This window comes from Schistocerca cancellata, chromosome 1 (assembly GCF_023864275.1).
Source record: "Schistocerca cancellata isolate TAMUIC-IGC-003103 chromosome 1, iqSchCanc2.1, whole genome shotgun sequence".
In the NCBI taxonomy this organism is placed as follows: domain Eukaryota; kingdom Metazoa; phylum Arthropoda; class Insecta; order Orthoptera; family Acrididae; genus Schistocerca; species Schistocerca cancellata.
Genome location: NC_064626.1, coordinates 422,941,393 through 422,954,778, shown reverse-complemented (window position 1 = coordinate 422,954,778; position 13,386 = coordinate 422,941,393). Strand labels below are relative to the sequence as shown.

Sequence of the window (13,386 nt, the reverse complement as noted above, 5' to 3'; positions counted from 1 at the left end):
TATATTGGTTTTATGCATCCTATATTTAAGTTTATGTCACACAAAACAGCAAGTTATTAGCCAATAGACAATAGAGTGCAAATTTTCTGAAGAGTTCTTGTTCTCCCGATTACAAATAATCCCATCCACTATTAATGGTGAGTTAAAAAATAAATAAATAAATAAAAAAGAGGGGCAGGCTGTCAAACCGGCCGAGTGGCAGCAGGAGAGGCACCACAGAACATTTCAATTTCCACTGTCCTGAATATAGTTTGATGGCATCCATTACAAAATATGAGTTTAAATTCCACAGAGCGAAATACCGTGACGTGTGATAGAAGAATGCTGTATGAAGAGGCGTTGCACTGCACTTTGGCACACTTAAGACCAAATAACATGTCTTACATTTTCTCGGACACATATGTTTTATGTTTCAAACTTTTCACAATGACGTGCCATACAAGATGCACATATTTTTGAAAATTCAATTTTTTTTTTGTATTGACCTGGTTCGCAAATATCGTAGATCTGGGGCTGATGCGCAGAGCAGCCCGAGTTGTTGTGGGTAGTCTCCACCTGACCCGTATTTACATTTAATGATCTTGCTGTTTCCCCTTCGTTACTCTCATGCAAATGAAAACAAAACAGATATCTGTGGCCAGGACGTATCAAGTGAATTAAAATACATTCACATAGTTACAGAAGGCTAAAATATGTTATTAGTTTCAGATTTTATTTTATTTCCACCTTTCTGACAGTCAAGCATTAATCGCCTTGCAGAACAATGAAGTTATTTTTTTCTGTTTGCTGAAGAAATTTGGCTTTCATTAACCTTTTTCGCAGAGACATTCAATGTATTTGAAACCAAATTTTTAATTCCACAGTACTGCCTAGTTTCAACTGTTCGCTGCGTTTCAGGTGCATGTTTTCATCTTCTAGCACATATGGCATTATGCCATTATAAAGAACCAAACATGATGTATTGCAGTACTGGTGCTCCAAAAAAATTTTCACCCCGAAAACCACGCTGAAAAGCTTAATATCAGGTCGAGGTCTACTTCATTGGGAATCTGGACATACGAATGTGTACTTTAAGTTGCAGTTTAAACGTGCACATTTTAGTATGGTTCATGAAATTCTGATGCTCTTAGAGTACCCTGTGATGTCTTGCTGCTTTTACAACCTAATGTAAGATCTTTTAATGTTTTACATGTACGTACATACGAGCTTCCTACGTCATGGTAGCTATGCGAGCGCAGTGTTGCCTGTTACCTGGCACTCTCTGGCAACTGCTGAAACGAACCTGTTTCTAACAGGACGCGGAAAAATATTGCAAATGCTGGTTTGAAAAGCGTTAATTCCAAAGTAAATATCCTTTAACGTAAGTTGGTCTATGCGCGAGAATGTACCATGAATTTCTTAAAATCATATGAGCGTTTGTCTCTCATTTAAAAATCAACTCTTTGATGACGAGCCATTTAGAAGAATTTCGAACCCTGAAGATCGGACATTTATGTCATTATTAAAAATTTTACTGGCACATTTGTGTGATATATCTTAAAAGTGTAACACGCGCAAAAAAATCAACATTATATGGATACCAGTATTATATGTGAAAGCTTTGCTTTTCATGTAGAAACACTGTGTATATTAATTTAAACCATTAACTTGTGTGTTACCACTACTTAACAATGATGTTGCTATTGGCTGACTACATCACGCGTCCTATGCTCTGAATACTCACTGTCATCAGCTGGCGAGATCACGTGACATGAGCTACGACTGGCTTACAAAAGCGCATCGCAATCTCGATTTCAGTTATGCGCTGTTTGGTGGTAACATGCGGTGTTTGGTGGAATTCTAATGTATACTTTCGTAATAAGAAAATACGCAGCGTACATGTTGCTGCACATCAAAGATATTTCCAAAATGTGTCCTTTTCCCTGAGTTTCGTTTTCTAAAGTGCCAGGAAATTCTACGCCCGTGTCCAAAATGATAACCATTCAAAGGATTGATAATTTTTGCAGTTCCGAGGGAAAATATACTGCCACTTAAGATGGAAAAAGTGTGTGTTCACCCGAGAGAAAGTGTATTTTTAACCGGGAAATCCGGGAATTTTTTTTTCCTTGTCCGCGTATACACCCTGTTATTAAAAAAAAAAGTACCGCTTTACCGTAGGGATGTTCCTTGTCAATATACCAGCCCTTTTGTGAAGAACAGGTAGCCAGTCCTTATACAATCATTACTCTTGAAATGAGCAATATGTTTGTGGGAATGAAGGGGACACAGAGGTGTTGAATGTGTGTTTGGAAATATAAGCCGACAGATATTTTGAAAATGCGAATAAATTGAAAGTACATTTTTTTGTGTTCATGTGGTTCCTTCTGATCACATAATGTGATTTGGTAACAGCACAATTCTAGGTGTTTTTAGAGCAATAGTGTCTTATTCTTTTCTATTTGTACTGAAGAATATGTAGATAGTAGTGGAACCATCTGCCTTTTTATTTATCCCCCACCCCCCACTGGCCAGTCGATGGTTGACCTGAGGTGCCTGCATGCGGGCACCCGGGGCGCACGCACACACACACACACACACACACACACACACACACACACACACACACACACTCTCTCTCTCTCTCTCTCTCTCTCTCTCTCTCTCTCTCTCTCTGTCTGTGTCTGTGTCTGTGTCTGTGTGTGTGTGTGTGTGTGTGTGTGTGTCCTGATAGACCCACCACTCCCCCTATTTTTGCTCTGAACCTCTTTCTGGTTCCCATATCTTTTTCACTGATACCAAACATCTCTAGATCCTGATGTACTTTTCCCCATGGGACTTGTATCATTCTGTTCCCTTGGTAAGTCAAAATCTTATTTGCAGCCCTTTCTGTTTTGATTATTTAAAATGTCCTTGGAAGTAATCGCTGGCAGTTGTTTATTGCATATTAGTGATCGGGCTTAACCATATACTGAAATGTTCGATTTTTAGGCTAAGATAGGATTTGGATTTTTAAATGTTCTGGCATAGTTGCAATGTTGTCTCCATCTTTGACTCATTCTTCATATGCTGCCTTCTCATTGATGTTAGGCACGAGAATCTCACGAAGGAACTTGAACTACTGTGTTCTTTTAATGTCGTCATACATTATCTTCATTGTAGCATTGATGTACAAGTACTGCCTCTCTCTTTCCAAAAGAAATTTGCAGTCTTGTCTTCTTTTCTGTATCATTTGGTTCTTCTGCTGCTTGTTTGCAATGCCAGATTTTATACAAAAAATGTTAGATCATTTGTGCAGGTGAGACATTTTGAATTTCAAGTCAGTCTTTTGATAACCACATCTGAATCTGTTTGAGGTAGTGTCAAATAATTTCTTTTTCCATTCTTGGACTATTTTCTCCATGACACTTTTAAAATCAGTTAGTGAGAAACCACCTTCTTCTCTATCGATTTCAAATGGTTGAGATAATTCTCCTACAATTTAAATGTTGGTTGTGTGTTTGTTTCATAAGTGCTCTTTTCTTGTAATCTATTCCAATCTCTTTCAGCACAATTATAAGTGTGTCTTCATCTTTGGACCTCCTTAAAATCAACAAATGTCATGATTGCCTTCTTATCTCCTGACATCATTTTGATTTTCATCAAGGTGTTGGTGGTGAAGAGCTCTGTCTGTACATGCCTGTCATTTCCTGAATTGTGCTTGGTACTCTCTTAGTTGCTGAGCTGTGCGACTCTTGACTCTATTCTGCTGTGCTTTGGAGATTATATTGTATTACAATAGAAGACAAGCCTATTTCGTTGTTAATGTTTTTGTCCCTTCTGTTGTGTAATGGCTGAATGATTGCTTTTCTCCAGACATCTGGTATCCTTTCTGTGTTATGGATTTGTTGATAGTGTCTCTAAAAGTTACACGACTTTGCCCCCCCCCCCCCCCCCCCCCCCCCCCCAGTAAATTTTGGAAGCTCTACAACAGTTGAGCAGTATATGGATATTAGTCTATTTTTGAGGGTTTTTATGGCTCTCTTGGTGGTGAATAACCTCAAAACTTCAAATTAAGGTTTGACAGCTGTCTTTAACCCTTTAACTGCTGGAGGTGTGCCACCTGCTTGGTGTGCTGAGGCGCCGTGGCTTGCAGCATAATCCATCTACATGCACTGCGAGCCTGTCCCTCAGAGCCGCCGCCAGGACCAGTTCGGCCCATGCTGCCCAACCTGCCCTGTGCTGAATATTTCTCGGCTGAATACGACTCAGAGCCAGTGTGAATTTTTGGCGATTTCGAGCTGTAATATCTTGGGCAATAGTTTTTGTAAAGAAATAAAATTTGGCCATCATGTACAACTTTATGCATTCTCTTAAGAAAAATAATGAAAAGAAAAAATTCTAGGTAAATCGGCCGAAAAAATAGGTGCCCGAAAAAATTTCGAAGTTTGGCTTCTCTCATCTCCTGAACTAATGCTGTGATGAAAGTGAAACTTGACACGTAGCAACCTAACAACACAAGGTTCTTCACTATAAAGTTTCATTTCCAGAACACTTTTCAGTACTGAATGAATTAAGCGCAAAATTGAAGATTTTACAAAAACGTCAAAAATATGTTATTTTCGTTCCGATTTTGCTAAAAAAAACTATGCTCTGTAAAACGTTCCAAGCTGTACAACTGGAATGAAAATTGGGCACGAAAATCGGGCCCGAAAACAATGTAAACTTCAGGTTAGCATAACTAGTAGTGTGAACATATGTTGAAAATGAAATAGAATGAGATTTTCATTCTGTAGTGGAGTGTGCGTTGATATGAAACTTCCTGGCAGATTAAAACTGTGGGCCGGACTGAGACTCGAACTCAGGACCTTTGCCACTCGCGGGCAAGTTCTCTACCAACTGAGCTACCCAAGCACGACTCGTGCCCCGTCCTCACAGCTTTACTTCTGCCAGTACCTCGTCTCCAACCTTCCAAACTTTACAGAAGCTCTCCTGCGAACCTTGCAGAACTAACACTCCTGAAAGAAAGGATATTGCAGAGACATGGCTTAGCCACAGTCTGGGGGATGTTTGCAGAATGAGATTTTCACTCTGCAGCAGAGTGTGCGCTGATATGAAACTTCCTGGAAGATTAAATCTGCAATTTTAATCTGTCAGGAAGTTTCAATGTACAGATTATTTGAAAACATGTTGATTTTTATGAAAAGATTAAAACAAGGTATATTTGATACTTCTTTTTCAAATACGATTTTCTATTAATGCTTCAAAGCCAGTCTCATTTGAACAACAAATTTTAAGCCCCCACCCTCCCGAGAACAATGAGTTTAATTTTCAATATTGGCTAACAACAGAGACAAAGTAGCAAGAAAAATCGCATTGAGAAGAGTTTTAATTTTGGCATGTTGTTTCTTGTTGATCAAAGGCGTGTTAATTATTAAAATGTATCGTACGCAGATTAATATATGGGTTTTGTTATACTGGCGCAATGTACTCGGCGTAATAACATTTGCCACAGTACAGATATTACGCCATCTCAATCACCAAGTCCATTAATTTGCCAGTAAACTGCTACATATGAAGAAGTCGGGCTTCGTTTGAATAATTTTACACCTGTTGCGTCTATTTCCCATCCTTCTTTTCGATCCAGGCTTTGGACCAGCACTGGCGAAGTTAAAAATAGATTTATGTATATAATTTTTTTTAATAGTAATTCATTCAGAAGTGTCAATAACTTTCTCAGATTTAGTTTCCAATAATTAGTAATGCTTCTTTGTATGATAAGTCTCAAAGCAGGTTAAAACTCATAATGGAATGTTGCAAGTTTTGCATTGGTTTCTGTTTCATGCAAACCACACATCTGCACGCTAGCATACTTTTCTGCAAATGTTCACTCATGATAACAGCTGGAAAATGTCTCCCTGTGAATCACAGAGGATTCTCGTCATCGTAGCCCCTTCGCCTACCAGCTTTTCTCCGTTCTGTAGCATATTTTTCTACAATCTCCCTTACGAGAGAAAGGTGAAACTCTGCGAGTGCCATTTTTCGCCCTGTTACCGACCCGTGTAGAGCATGAGCATTTAGAATGCACAGATCCAGAATGTGAAAAAAATATTTCTTTTACCATTTCACAGTCTTACACACTGATCCCACTGAGCTCAGTAACAGTCACATTGGTTGACTGCACCCATACTCGAATTGCAATCTACAATACATTGTGGTTTCTTTATTTTTTCGCCAGTATTTCTACCAGTCTTCTCTGTTTCAACCATCTGTGTTGTGTGACTTGCGGTCAACATGTACACCTCTATCTTATCGCACCACTTGATAGCAAGGACATTGTCAATGGACCTAAAGTCAGTTTCTCCTCATTTTAATTTCTTCTGCAGTTTTGGCATGTTGTTCTTATTCTTATGAACAGTGCCACATGCGGCTGTTCCGTGGTTGTGAAGCCAGAGGAACAGGTCCGGGCTGGACTACCAGTTTTTGGCATATAGAATATGACCCTGTTCCAAATATGGTCCCATAAGAGTTGCCACTACGTCGCCCCTTTTTCCTAAATTGTGCAACCCAATATCTGTAGTTGCACCTGTGTATACAATAAAATCTAAAATACACCCACTCTGACAGTCACACAGTACAAATGTCTTTATTCTGAATCTACTTTGCTTGGTTGGAATAAATTGCTTAAAAGATCATCATCTTTTGAACAGCAAGAGACTTTCATCTATACAAAGCTTGTGATGTGGGTGAAATGAATTACAAAACGTCTTACGAACTTTGTCAACAATCGTCCTAATTTTAAATAGACTGTCGCCACCAGTACTCACAGACTTATCACTGAAGTGTAACATTCTCAGAAGTCGACAAATACGGTCTTGGGACATAATTTCACTGAAAACCGCTGTGTTCAAAAGTGTATCTCTGGACCAATAATCACTTACTTTTAACTTCTTAACTTTCGCCATTAGAAGGCAAACAGCAACAAAACAATACAATACATTTCTTCAAATCCAGTGTCTTTCCACTTTGACAGTCGAGAATTCGCAGATTCTGTAGTATTTTCTCTGGTGTAAACGTAAAAATGATTTGTTTCATCTGCAATGAATTGCAACAGTTCTTGAGACATAAAAATCACAAAAAATGAAAAAAAAAATATGCTTGGGTCAGTATCTAATTGACTTTGTGTACTGAACTCGAGTCTTGATGTAATGGTTTAACCGCTGGAAGTCAGTTTCTTTCCAGTCAAATGTGTCACTTAAGCGTGCTCTTTTCTGAACCGCGTTTTTTTGTCACTTTCTGATCCTCGGATTCAGAGGAGCTGCTGATTGTAATTTTTGCTCTCCTCTCTGATGTAAAGGACTGAGGACTACAGCTTCGAGATTCTGTTGAATACTCATCACTGTTAGCAACATCAGATAATTCACACTCACTGTCGCTCTTAGTGAGCATATCCAGGATTTCTTTATCTGTTCAACCATGGTGACATATGACATTTCTCACATAGAAAACAAGAAAACAGACAAAAATACAGAAATCTAAGTAGAATTCTGCAGGGAGGGAACAAAGCAACAAACGGAAAGACAGCTGTGTGTTTATACATGTCTGTAGCGCTCAGGTAGCTGTGACTCAGCGCGCCTAAACTTGTTCCTAACGGTGGGAAGGCTGGTGGTGTGGGACGCTTAAACACGTCCTTAGCGCTGTATGGAAGACCCAATGCCGCGTGTATACACGTCAGGCGCGCCAAGGGAACAGCGAGGCACGACGAATTTACATGTCCCCAGTAGTCAAAGGGTTAATGTCGTTGTTCTTGATGTTCTGTCCATTTTCCTGCAGTAATGTTCTTTGAAATTTCTCTCAGCATTTATTAAGGTTTTGTCTGGTCTTTTCCTTTGAGTCTTTAATTCTTAGAAGTTTGCTCTAATAGAGTTCAACTTCTTCCATGTTTAACTTCTCATAAAGCATCTTCACATTAATCATTCCACCATAGGTGCCTTTTCTTTTTGTCAAGAAAGAATCTGATTTGCTGCTGCTTGGATTCTTTGAGGCATTTTGTGCCAGGTTGTGCATCCAGTTCTTTCTAATCTTTATCTGTTACTTCCTGATGGTCATATACTGGTTGTCGTACACTCCTGGAAATTGAAATAAGAACACCGTGAATTCATTGTCCCAGGAAGGGGAAACTTTATTGACACATTCCTGGGGTCAGATACATCACATGATCACACTGACAGAACCACAGGCACATAGACACAGGCAACAGAGCATGCACAATGTCGGCACTAGTACAGTGTATATCCACCTTTCGCAGCAATGCAGGCTGCTATTCTCCCATGGAGACGATCGTAGAGATGCTGGATGTAGTCCTGTGGAACGGCTTGCCATGCCATTTCCACCTGGCGCCTCAGTTGGACCAGCGTTCGTGCTGGACGTGCAGACCGCGTGAGACGACGCTTCATCCAGTCCCAAACATGCTCAATGGGGGACAGATCCGGAGATCTTGCTGGCCAGGGTAGTTGACTTACACCTTCTAGAGCACGTTGGGTGGCACGGGATACATGCGGACGTGCATTGTCCTGTTGGAACAGCAAGTTCCCTTGCCGGTCTAGGAATGGTAGAACGATGGGTTCGATGACGGTTTGGATGTACCGTGCACTATTGAGTGTCCCCTCGACGATCACTAGTGGTGTACGGCCAGTGTAGGAGATCGCTCCCCACACCATGATGCCGGGTGTTGGCCTTGTGTGCCTCGGTCGTATGCAGTCCTGATTGTGGCGCTCACCTGCACGGCGCCAAACACGCATACGACCATCATTGGCACCAAGGCAGAAGCGACTCTCATCGCTGAAGACGACACGTCTCCATTCGTCCCTCCATTCACGCCTGTCGCGACACCACTGGAAGCGGGCTGCACGATGTTGGTGCGTGAGCGGAAGACGGCCTAACGGTGTGCGGGACCGTAGCCCAGCTTCATGGAGACGGTTGCGAATGGTCCTCGCCGATACCCCAGGAGCAACAGTGTCCATAATTTGCTGGGAAGTGGCGGTGCGGTCCCCTACGGCACTGCGTAGGATCCTACGGTCTTGGCGTGCATCCGTGCGTCGCTGCGGTCCGGTCCCAGGTCGACGGGCACGTGCACCTTCCGCCGACCACTGGCGACAACATCGATGTACTGTGGAGACCTCACGCCCCACGTGTTGAGCAATTCGGCGGTACGTCCACCCGGCCTCCCGCATGCCCACTATACGCCCTCGCTCAAAGTCCGTCAACTGCACATACGGTTCACGTCCACGCTGTCGCGGCATGCTACCAGTGTTAAAGACTGCGATGGAGCTCCGTATGCCACGGCAAACTGGCTGACACTGACGGCGGCGGTGCACAAATGCTGCGCAGCTAGCGCCATTCGACGGCCAACACCGCGGTTCCTGGTGTGTCCGCTGTGCCGTGCGTGTGATCATTGCTTGTACAGCCCTCTCGCAGTGTCCGGAGCAAGTATGGTGGGTCTGACACACCGGTGTCAATGTGTTCTTTTTTCCATTTCCAGGAGTGTATATTATTCCCTGATTGACATTCAGTTGTTTTATCCTCTGCTTTGGTATTTTGAATGGTATCCTGTTAATAATATTATTGAAAATAAGTTTCATTTTAATTCTTGTTAAGATAGTGGTCTGAATCAGTTAGTTACTTCCTATACTCTTAAGTTTATTATCTCTCTACAGCTTTTGGTTGTTACATGACAAATTTGGAACACTCCCAGCGTGGAACATGGTGACTGCCATGTTTTCATTTGTTTTAATGTCCTTTTTGTACTACATGGACGTAATTTTCATATTGAATGGTTTATAGAATAGTAGTAGTAGTAGTAGTAGTAGTAGTCTTCTTGTTGTAGTTGCTGCTCCCATTTTATTCATTTGTGGCACAGTCTATGAAAATATCTTGGTATTCTTTCTTACACCAGTTTTTGGATTTGTTTGTAGTCCTAAGTAATTGTAAGCAGACAATGCATAAGACATTGTGTTTTTAATCATTTGACTCGCAGTGCAAAATAAAGATCACCTATTTCATTGGTTGTGGTTGACAGTATGTGTAATAAAATTTTTAAGTGCACTGGTAGGTTGTGCTTCACTTTTTTCTTTTTCATTGAATAACCACAGCAGAAGTTTTGTATACAGCAAGTGTACTTCTGCTGACATAGTATTTGATTCTAATTTTTACATGTGGAAATGCAGAATAATGATCATCATTATTATTATTATTTTTATTTGCAGGGTGTAACTTACTGTGGTACTTCAAAAGCCAGTAATCTTACAATGGAAAATGTTCCTTGGCATGAAGAAGTTGTGAATTTTGTACAAAAACTTGCTGACCGCCTTAAAGACTATGAAATCGCAGCTGAACATGAACATTCAAATTGTGTTCTCATCGCACATACAAAGGTAAGGGCAATTGCTACTACAATTATGAGAATAACATTTTTATTAGTGTTGTTACTACTACTACTACTACTACTACTGCTACTACTACTACGATGAGATGTAGGTGGTTAATGTGATCATTAAACATTTCTATTGTTTCAGTTCAAAGTGAATGGTACTTGGCACACATGGATAGACTATGAAAAATTTCATCAGTTGGTAAATGTATTTTATGAATCAAATGGAACAGCAAACTTTACTGCATTGGTGAGTGTATTTATATGTTGCATATTTCAACAGTTGAATTCTTGAGAATTCGTAATGAATGTGGGGAAATTTTAGTGTAATGTTTATTATATTCACATGCAAAGGTGGGGGATGGGGGGGGGGGGGGGGGGGGGCAGGCTGTATCTTTCTGATGGTGCCAAGCCACATGGGAATTAAGGGGAATGAAATGACGGATCTAGCAGCCAAGGAGGCATGTCATGTTCTTTAGTTAGTTCGGTGTTCCATCCCAATGAATGCTATCATCTCACTATTGAAGTACAGTGTTTCACATCTACAGACAGCAGAGTGGCTGGAAATTACAGACAGTAAGCTGCATCTAGTTAAGTCCATAACGCGGCTATGGTGTACCTCCTTCCACCCACAGAGGTGGGATGTGGTTCTTCTCACTCATCTTTGCATAGGACACAGCCCTTTAACACATAGATTTTTACTTTAGCAAGAGGCCCCTCCAGTGTCTGCTGCATGTGGTATGCAGATCACAGTTCACAATGTTTTAGTAGACTGTATTTTTTATTCAGACGAAAGGGCAGATGTTCATTTGCTGATCAAATTGTCCTCTATTTTAACTGTTAGTGACACGTGTGGTATGTCCTTTAACATTTTGTGCAGTGTCGTGTTCCCTAAAGATTTTGGGTGGGTTTTTCTGTTATCAGGGTGGCTTGTTCATGCGTGTTTAATGTAAGTTATTAGTCAGCAGCCACATCTTCCTGTGAATCTATTGTAGTTTTCCTCTTATTTTGTGTTTTCATTGAGAATTTTAGGACACTTGACCATTTTAATGCTGTTGTACAAGGTGTGACAAGATTTGAGCTAGTGAGATTGTACAGATGATTGTGGCTGAGAGAGAGTGAGAGTGAGAGTGAGAGTGAGAGAGAGAGAGAGAGAGAGAGAGAGAGAGAGTGTGTGTGTGTGTGTGTGTGTGTGTGTGTGTATGTGTGTGTGTGTAATTTTCTTCCAGATTGCTTCCTGCTTCTTTTAACACATTTCTTCATTTTAATCACATTCATCTCTAACAATTTTCACATGGGCATTGATACCTCACTGTTGAGTACCCCATAAACTAGCAACGTACACAAATGCACCCTTCTTTTCATAAACAATTTTCAGATGGATTTGCCTTTTATGTCTTATCTGATCAGCTACTGGTGTTTTTGAAGAAAAAAAAATTGTTTCAGGACTATATGCATCCAACTCCTGAATGGGCAGTATATGGTGCTGTGGAAAGAGGCTTTGATCCTATTGAACAACGCTGGCATCGCAAGAATGTCAAGAAAGACATATCTGGCTGCTGATAGAGTAAACTTGAACAGAGAGCACTCAAAGATAAACAGTAATGGACAAACAATTGCCTAAATGTTATCAGGTGCCTTTTAACTGACAAAGGATGAGCAAGATGATGCTAATAAATGGGAAGAATAATGCTCCATAGTGGAGTGAGTGTTCCTGCTTGTTAGTAACTTTGAGATAATGTGTTATATTGTGATGTATAGTGAGTGAAAAGAATAGTAAATGTTTTTGATTATCTTACAACAGTGAATGTGTGAAACAATGCAATTATGTATTTTTAAAGATGTAAAGACTGGGTATGAAATTGTGTGCATATTATGGACTTCAAATGATTCAGTATTGCACTGGAATATTTATTTGATTATTTATTGGTTAATATTTATGAGAACCAAAATCACCTTGATGAAGTTTCAAATTTTTTTATGAAAGAAAATAATGAATATTTTATGTGGCTGATTTTTGTTGACAAGCTAAATTCTGTGTGTAGGTGCTGAACTTTGTGTTAGAATCTCACCCTGGTGAATAAAATGTTTAAACTGTATGTTTGAGTGTGTGCAAATATAAATATTTATAAGATTATTTGCCTCCTGTGATACAAAAGGAGATAAGGGAATCAGTAGTTTAGGACAATGAAACAACCTGTATATTAATATGGGCACAGTAGTTACTTGTGCCTGGAAAGTGTTGACAGAAAAACAACAACGTAAGTAAATACAAAAATAAAATGAACAAACAGCAAAGGTACTCTATAAAATTGAATAAGTTACCATGTTGATACATGTTACGAACAAAGATTCCAATCTCTGAGAGAGACTCTAGGGAGACAGTGTACCTGCAAGAATTTACTAGCAACTGAAGCGGATTTTTATTCTATAAAAATGTTTATCATTTGTGGATGTTTAGCTGTCAGATATTTTGCATCATTAACATCAATGAAAAATCATTGTCCATTTCACTCTCAGCCCTTGTTTGATTATTTTTATTACATACTATCACTTTATTGACTCAGCAGGGTAAGATCATAAAAGACTAGCCCATTCCTAACCAGTAACCCTGCTGCCGCCTATAAAATCTCACTTAATTCTTTGTTGTGGAATACTTTTATATTTTTCTCTTTAAAAAAAAAAAAAAAAAAAAAAAGCATAAGTCTTGTAGCAAAGAAACTAGTCCGAAGCAACTGATGCCATTGCCAAACCCTACTAGCATCCACTTCCAGAAAAGTTTAAATCTAATACGGACTGCCAGCAAAGAGTACAAATGTTACTGCTGTGGAGCTGCTCATTACATTATGATGTAGATGCTATGAGAAGAAGGTGCTTGTATCCTCAGCTGCTAACTTAACTCTAAAAGAAAAATTGAGAATGAAATCTTAAACACCTGCAAAAGTAGGTGCAGAACAAGTGACAATGCAATTCTTGTTTTATGACCTGGAATGAATTCAAAC

General features: G+C 39.9%; 1 protein-coding gene across 2 annotated transcripts in view; it reads left to right on the top strand.

Annotated features, from left to right (window-relative positions):
* LOC126176108 (S-adenosyl-L-methionine-dependent tRNA 4-demethylwyosine synthase TYW1-like) overlaps nucleotides 1-12,521 on the top strand; it is a 120,127-nt gene extending 107,606 nt beyond the window's left edge. For both annotated transcript variants that reach the window (XM_049923256.1, XM_049923248.1), the window contains exons 10-12: nucleotides 10,221-10,388; nucleotides 10,530-10,634; nucleotides 11,831-12,521. In XM_049923256.1, coding sequence (XP_049779213.1) covers nucleotides 10,221-10,388; nucleotides 10,530-10,634; nucleotides 11,831-11,947 — 390 coding nt within the window. In that variant the 3' untranslated portion in view covers nucleotides 11,948-12,521. The remainder of the gene's footprint in view (nucleotides 1-10,220; nucleotides 10,389-10,529; nucleotides 10,635-11,830) is intronic.
* The last annotated feature ends 865 nt before the right edge of the window (nucleotides 12,522-13,386 follow it).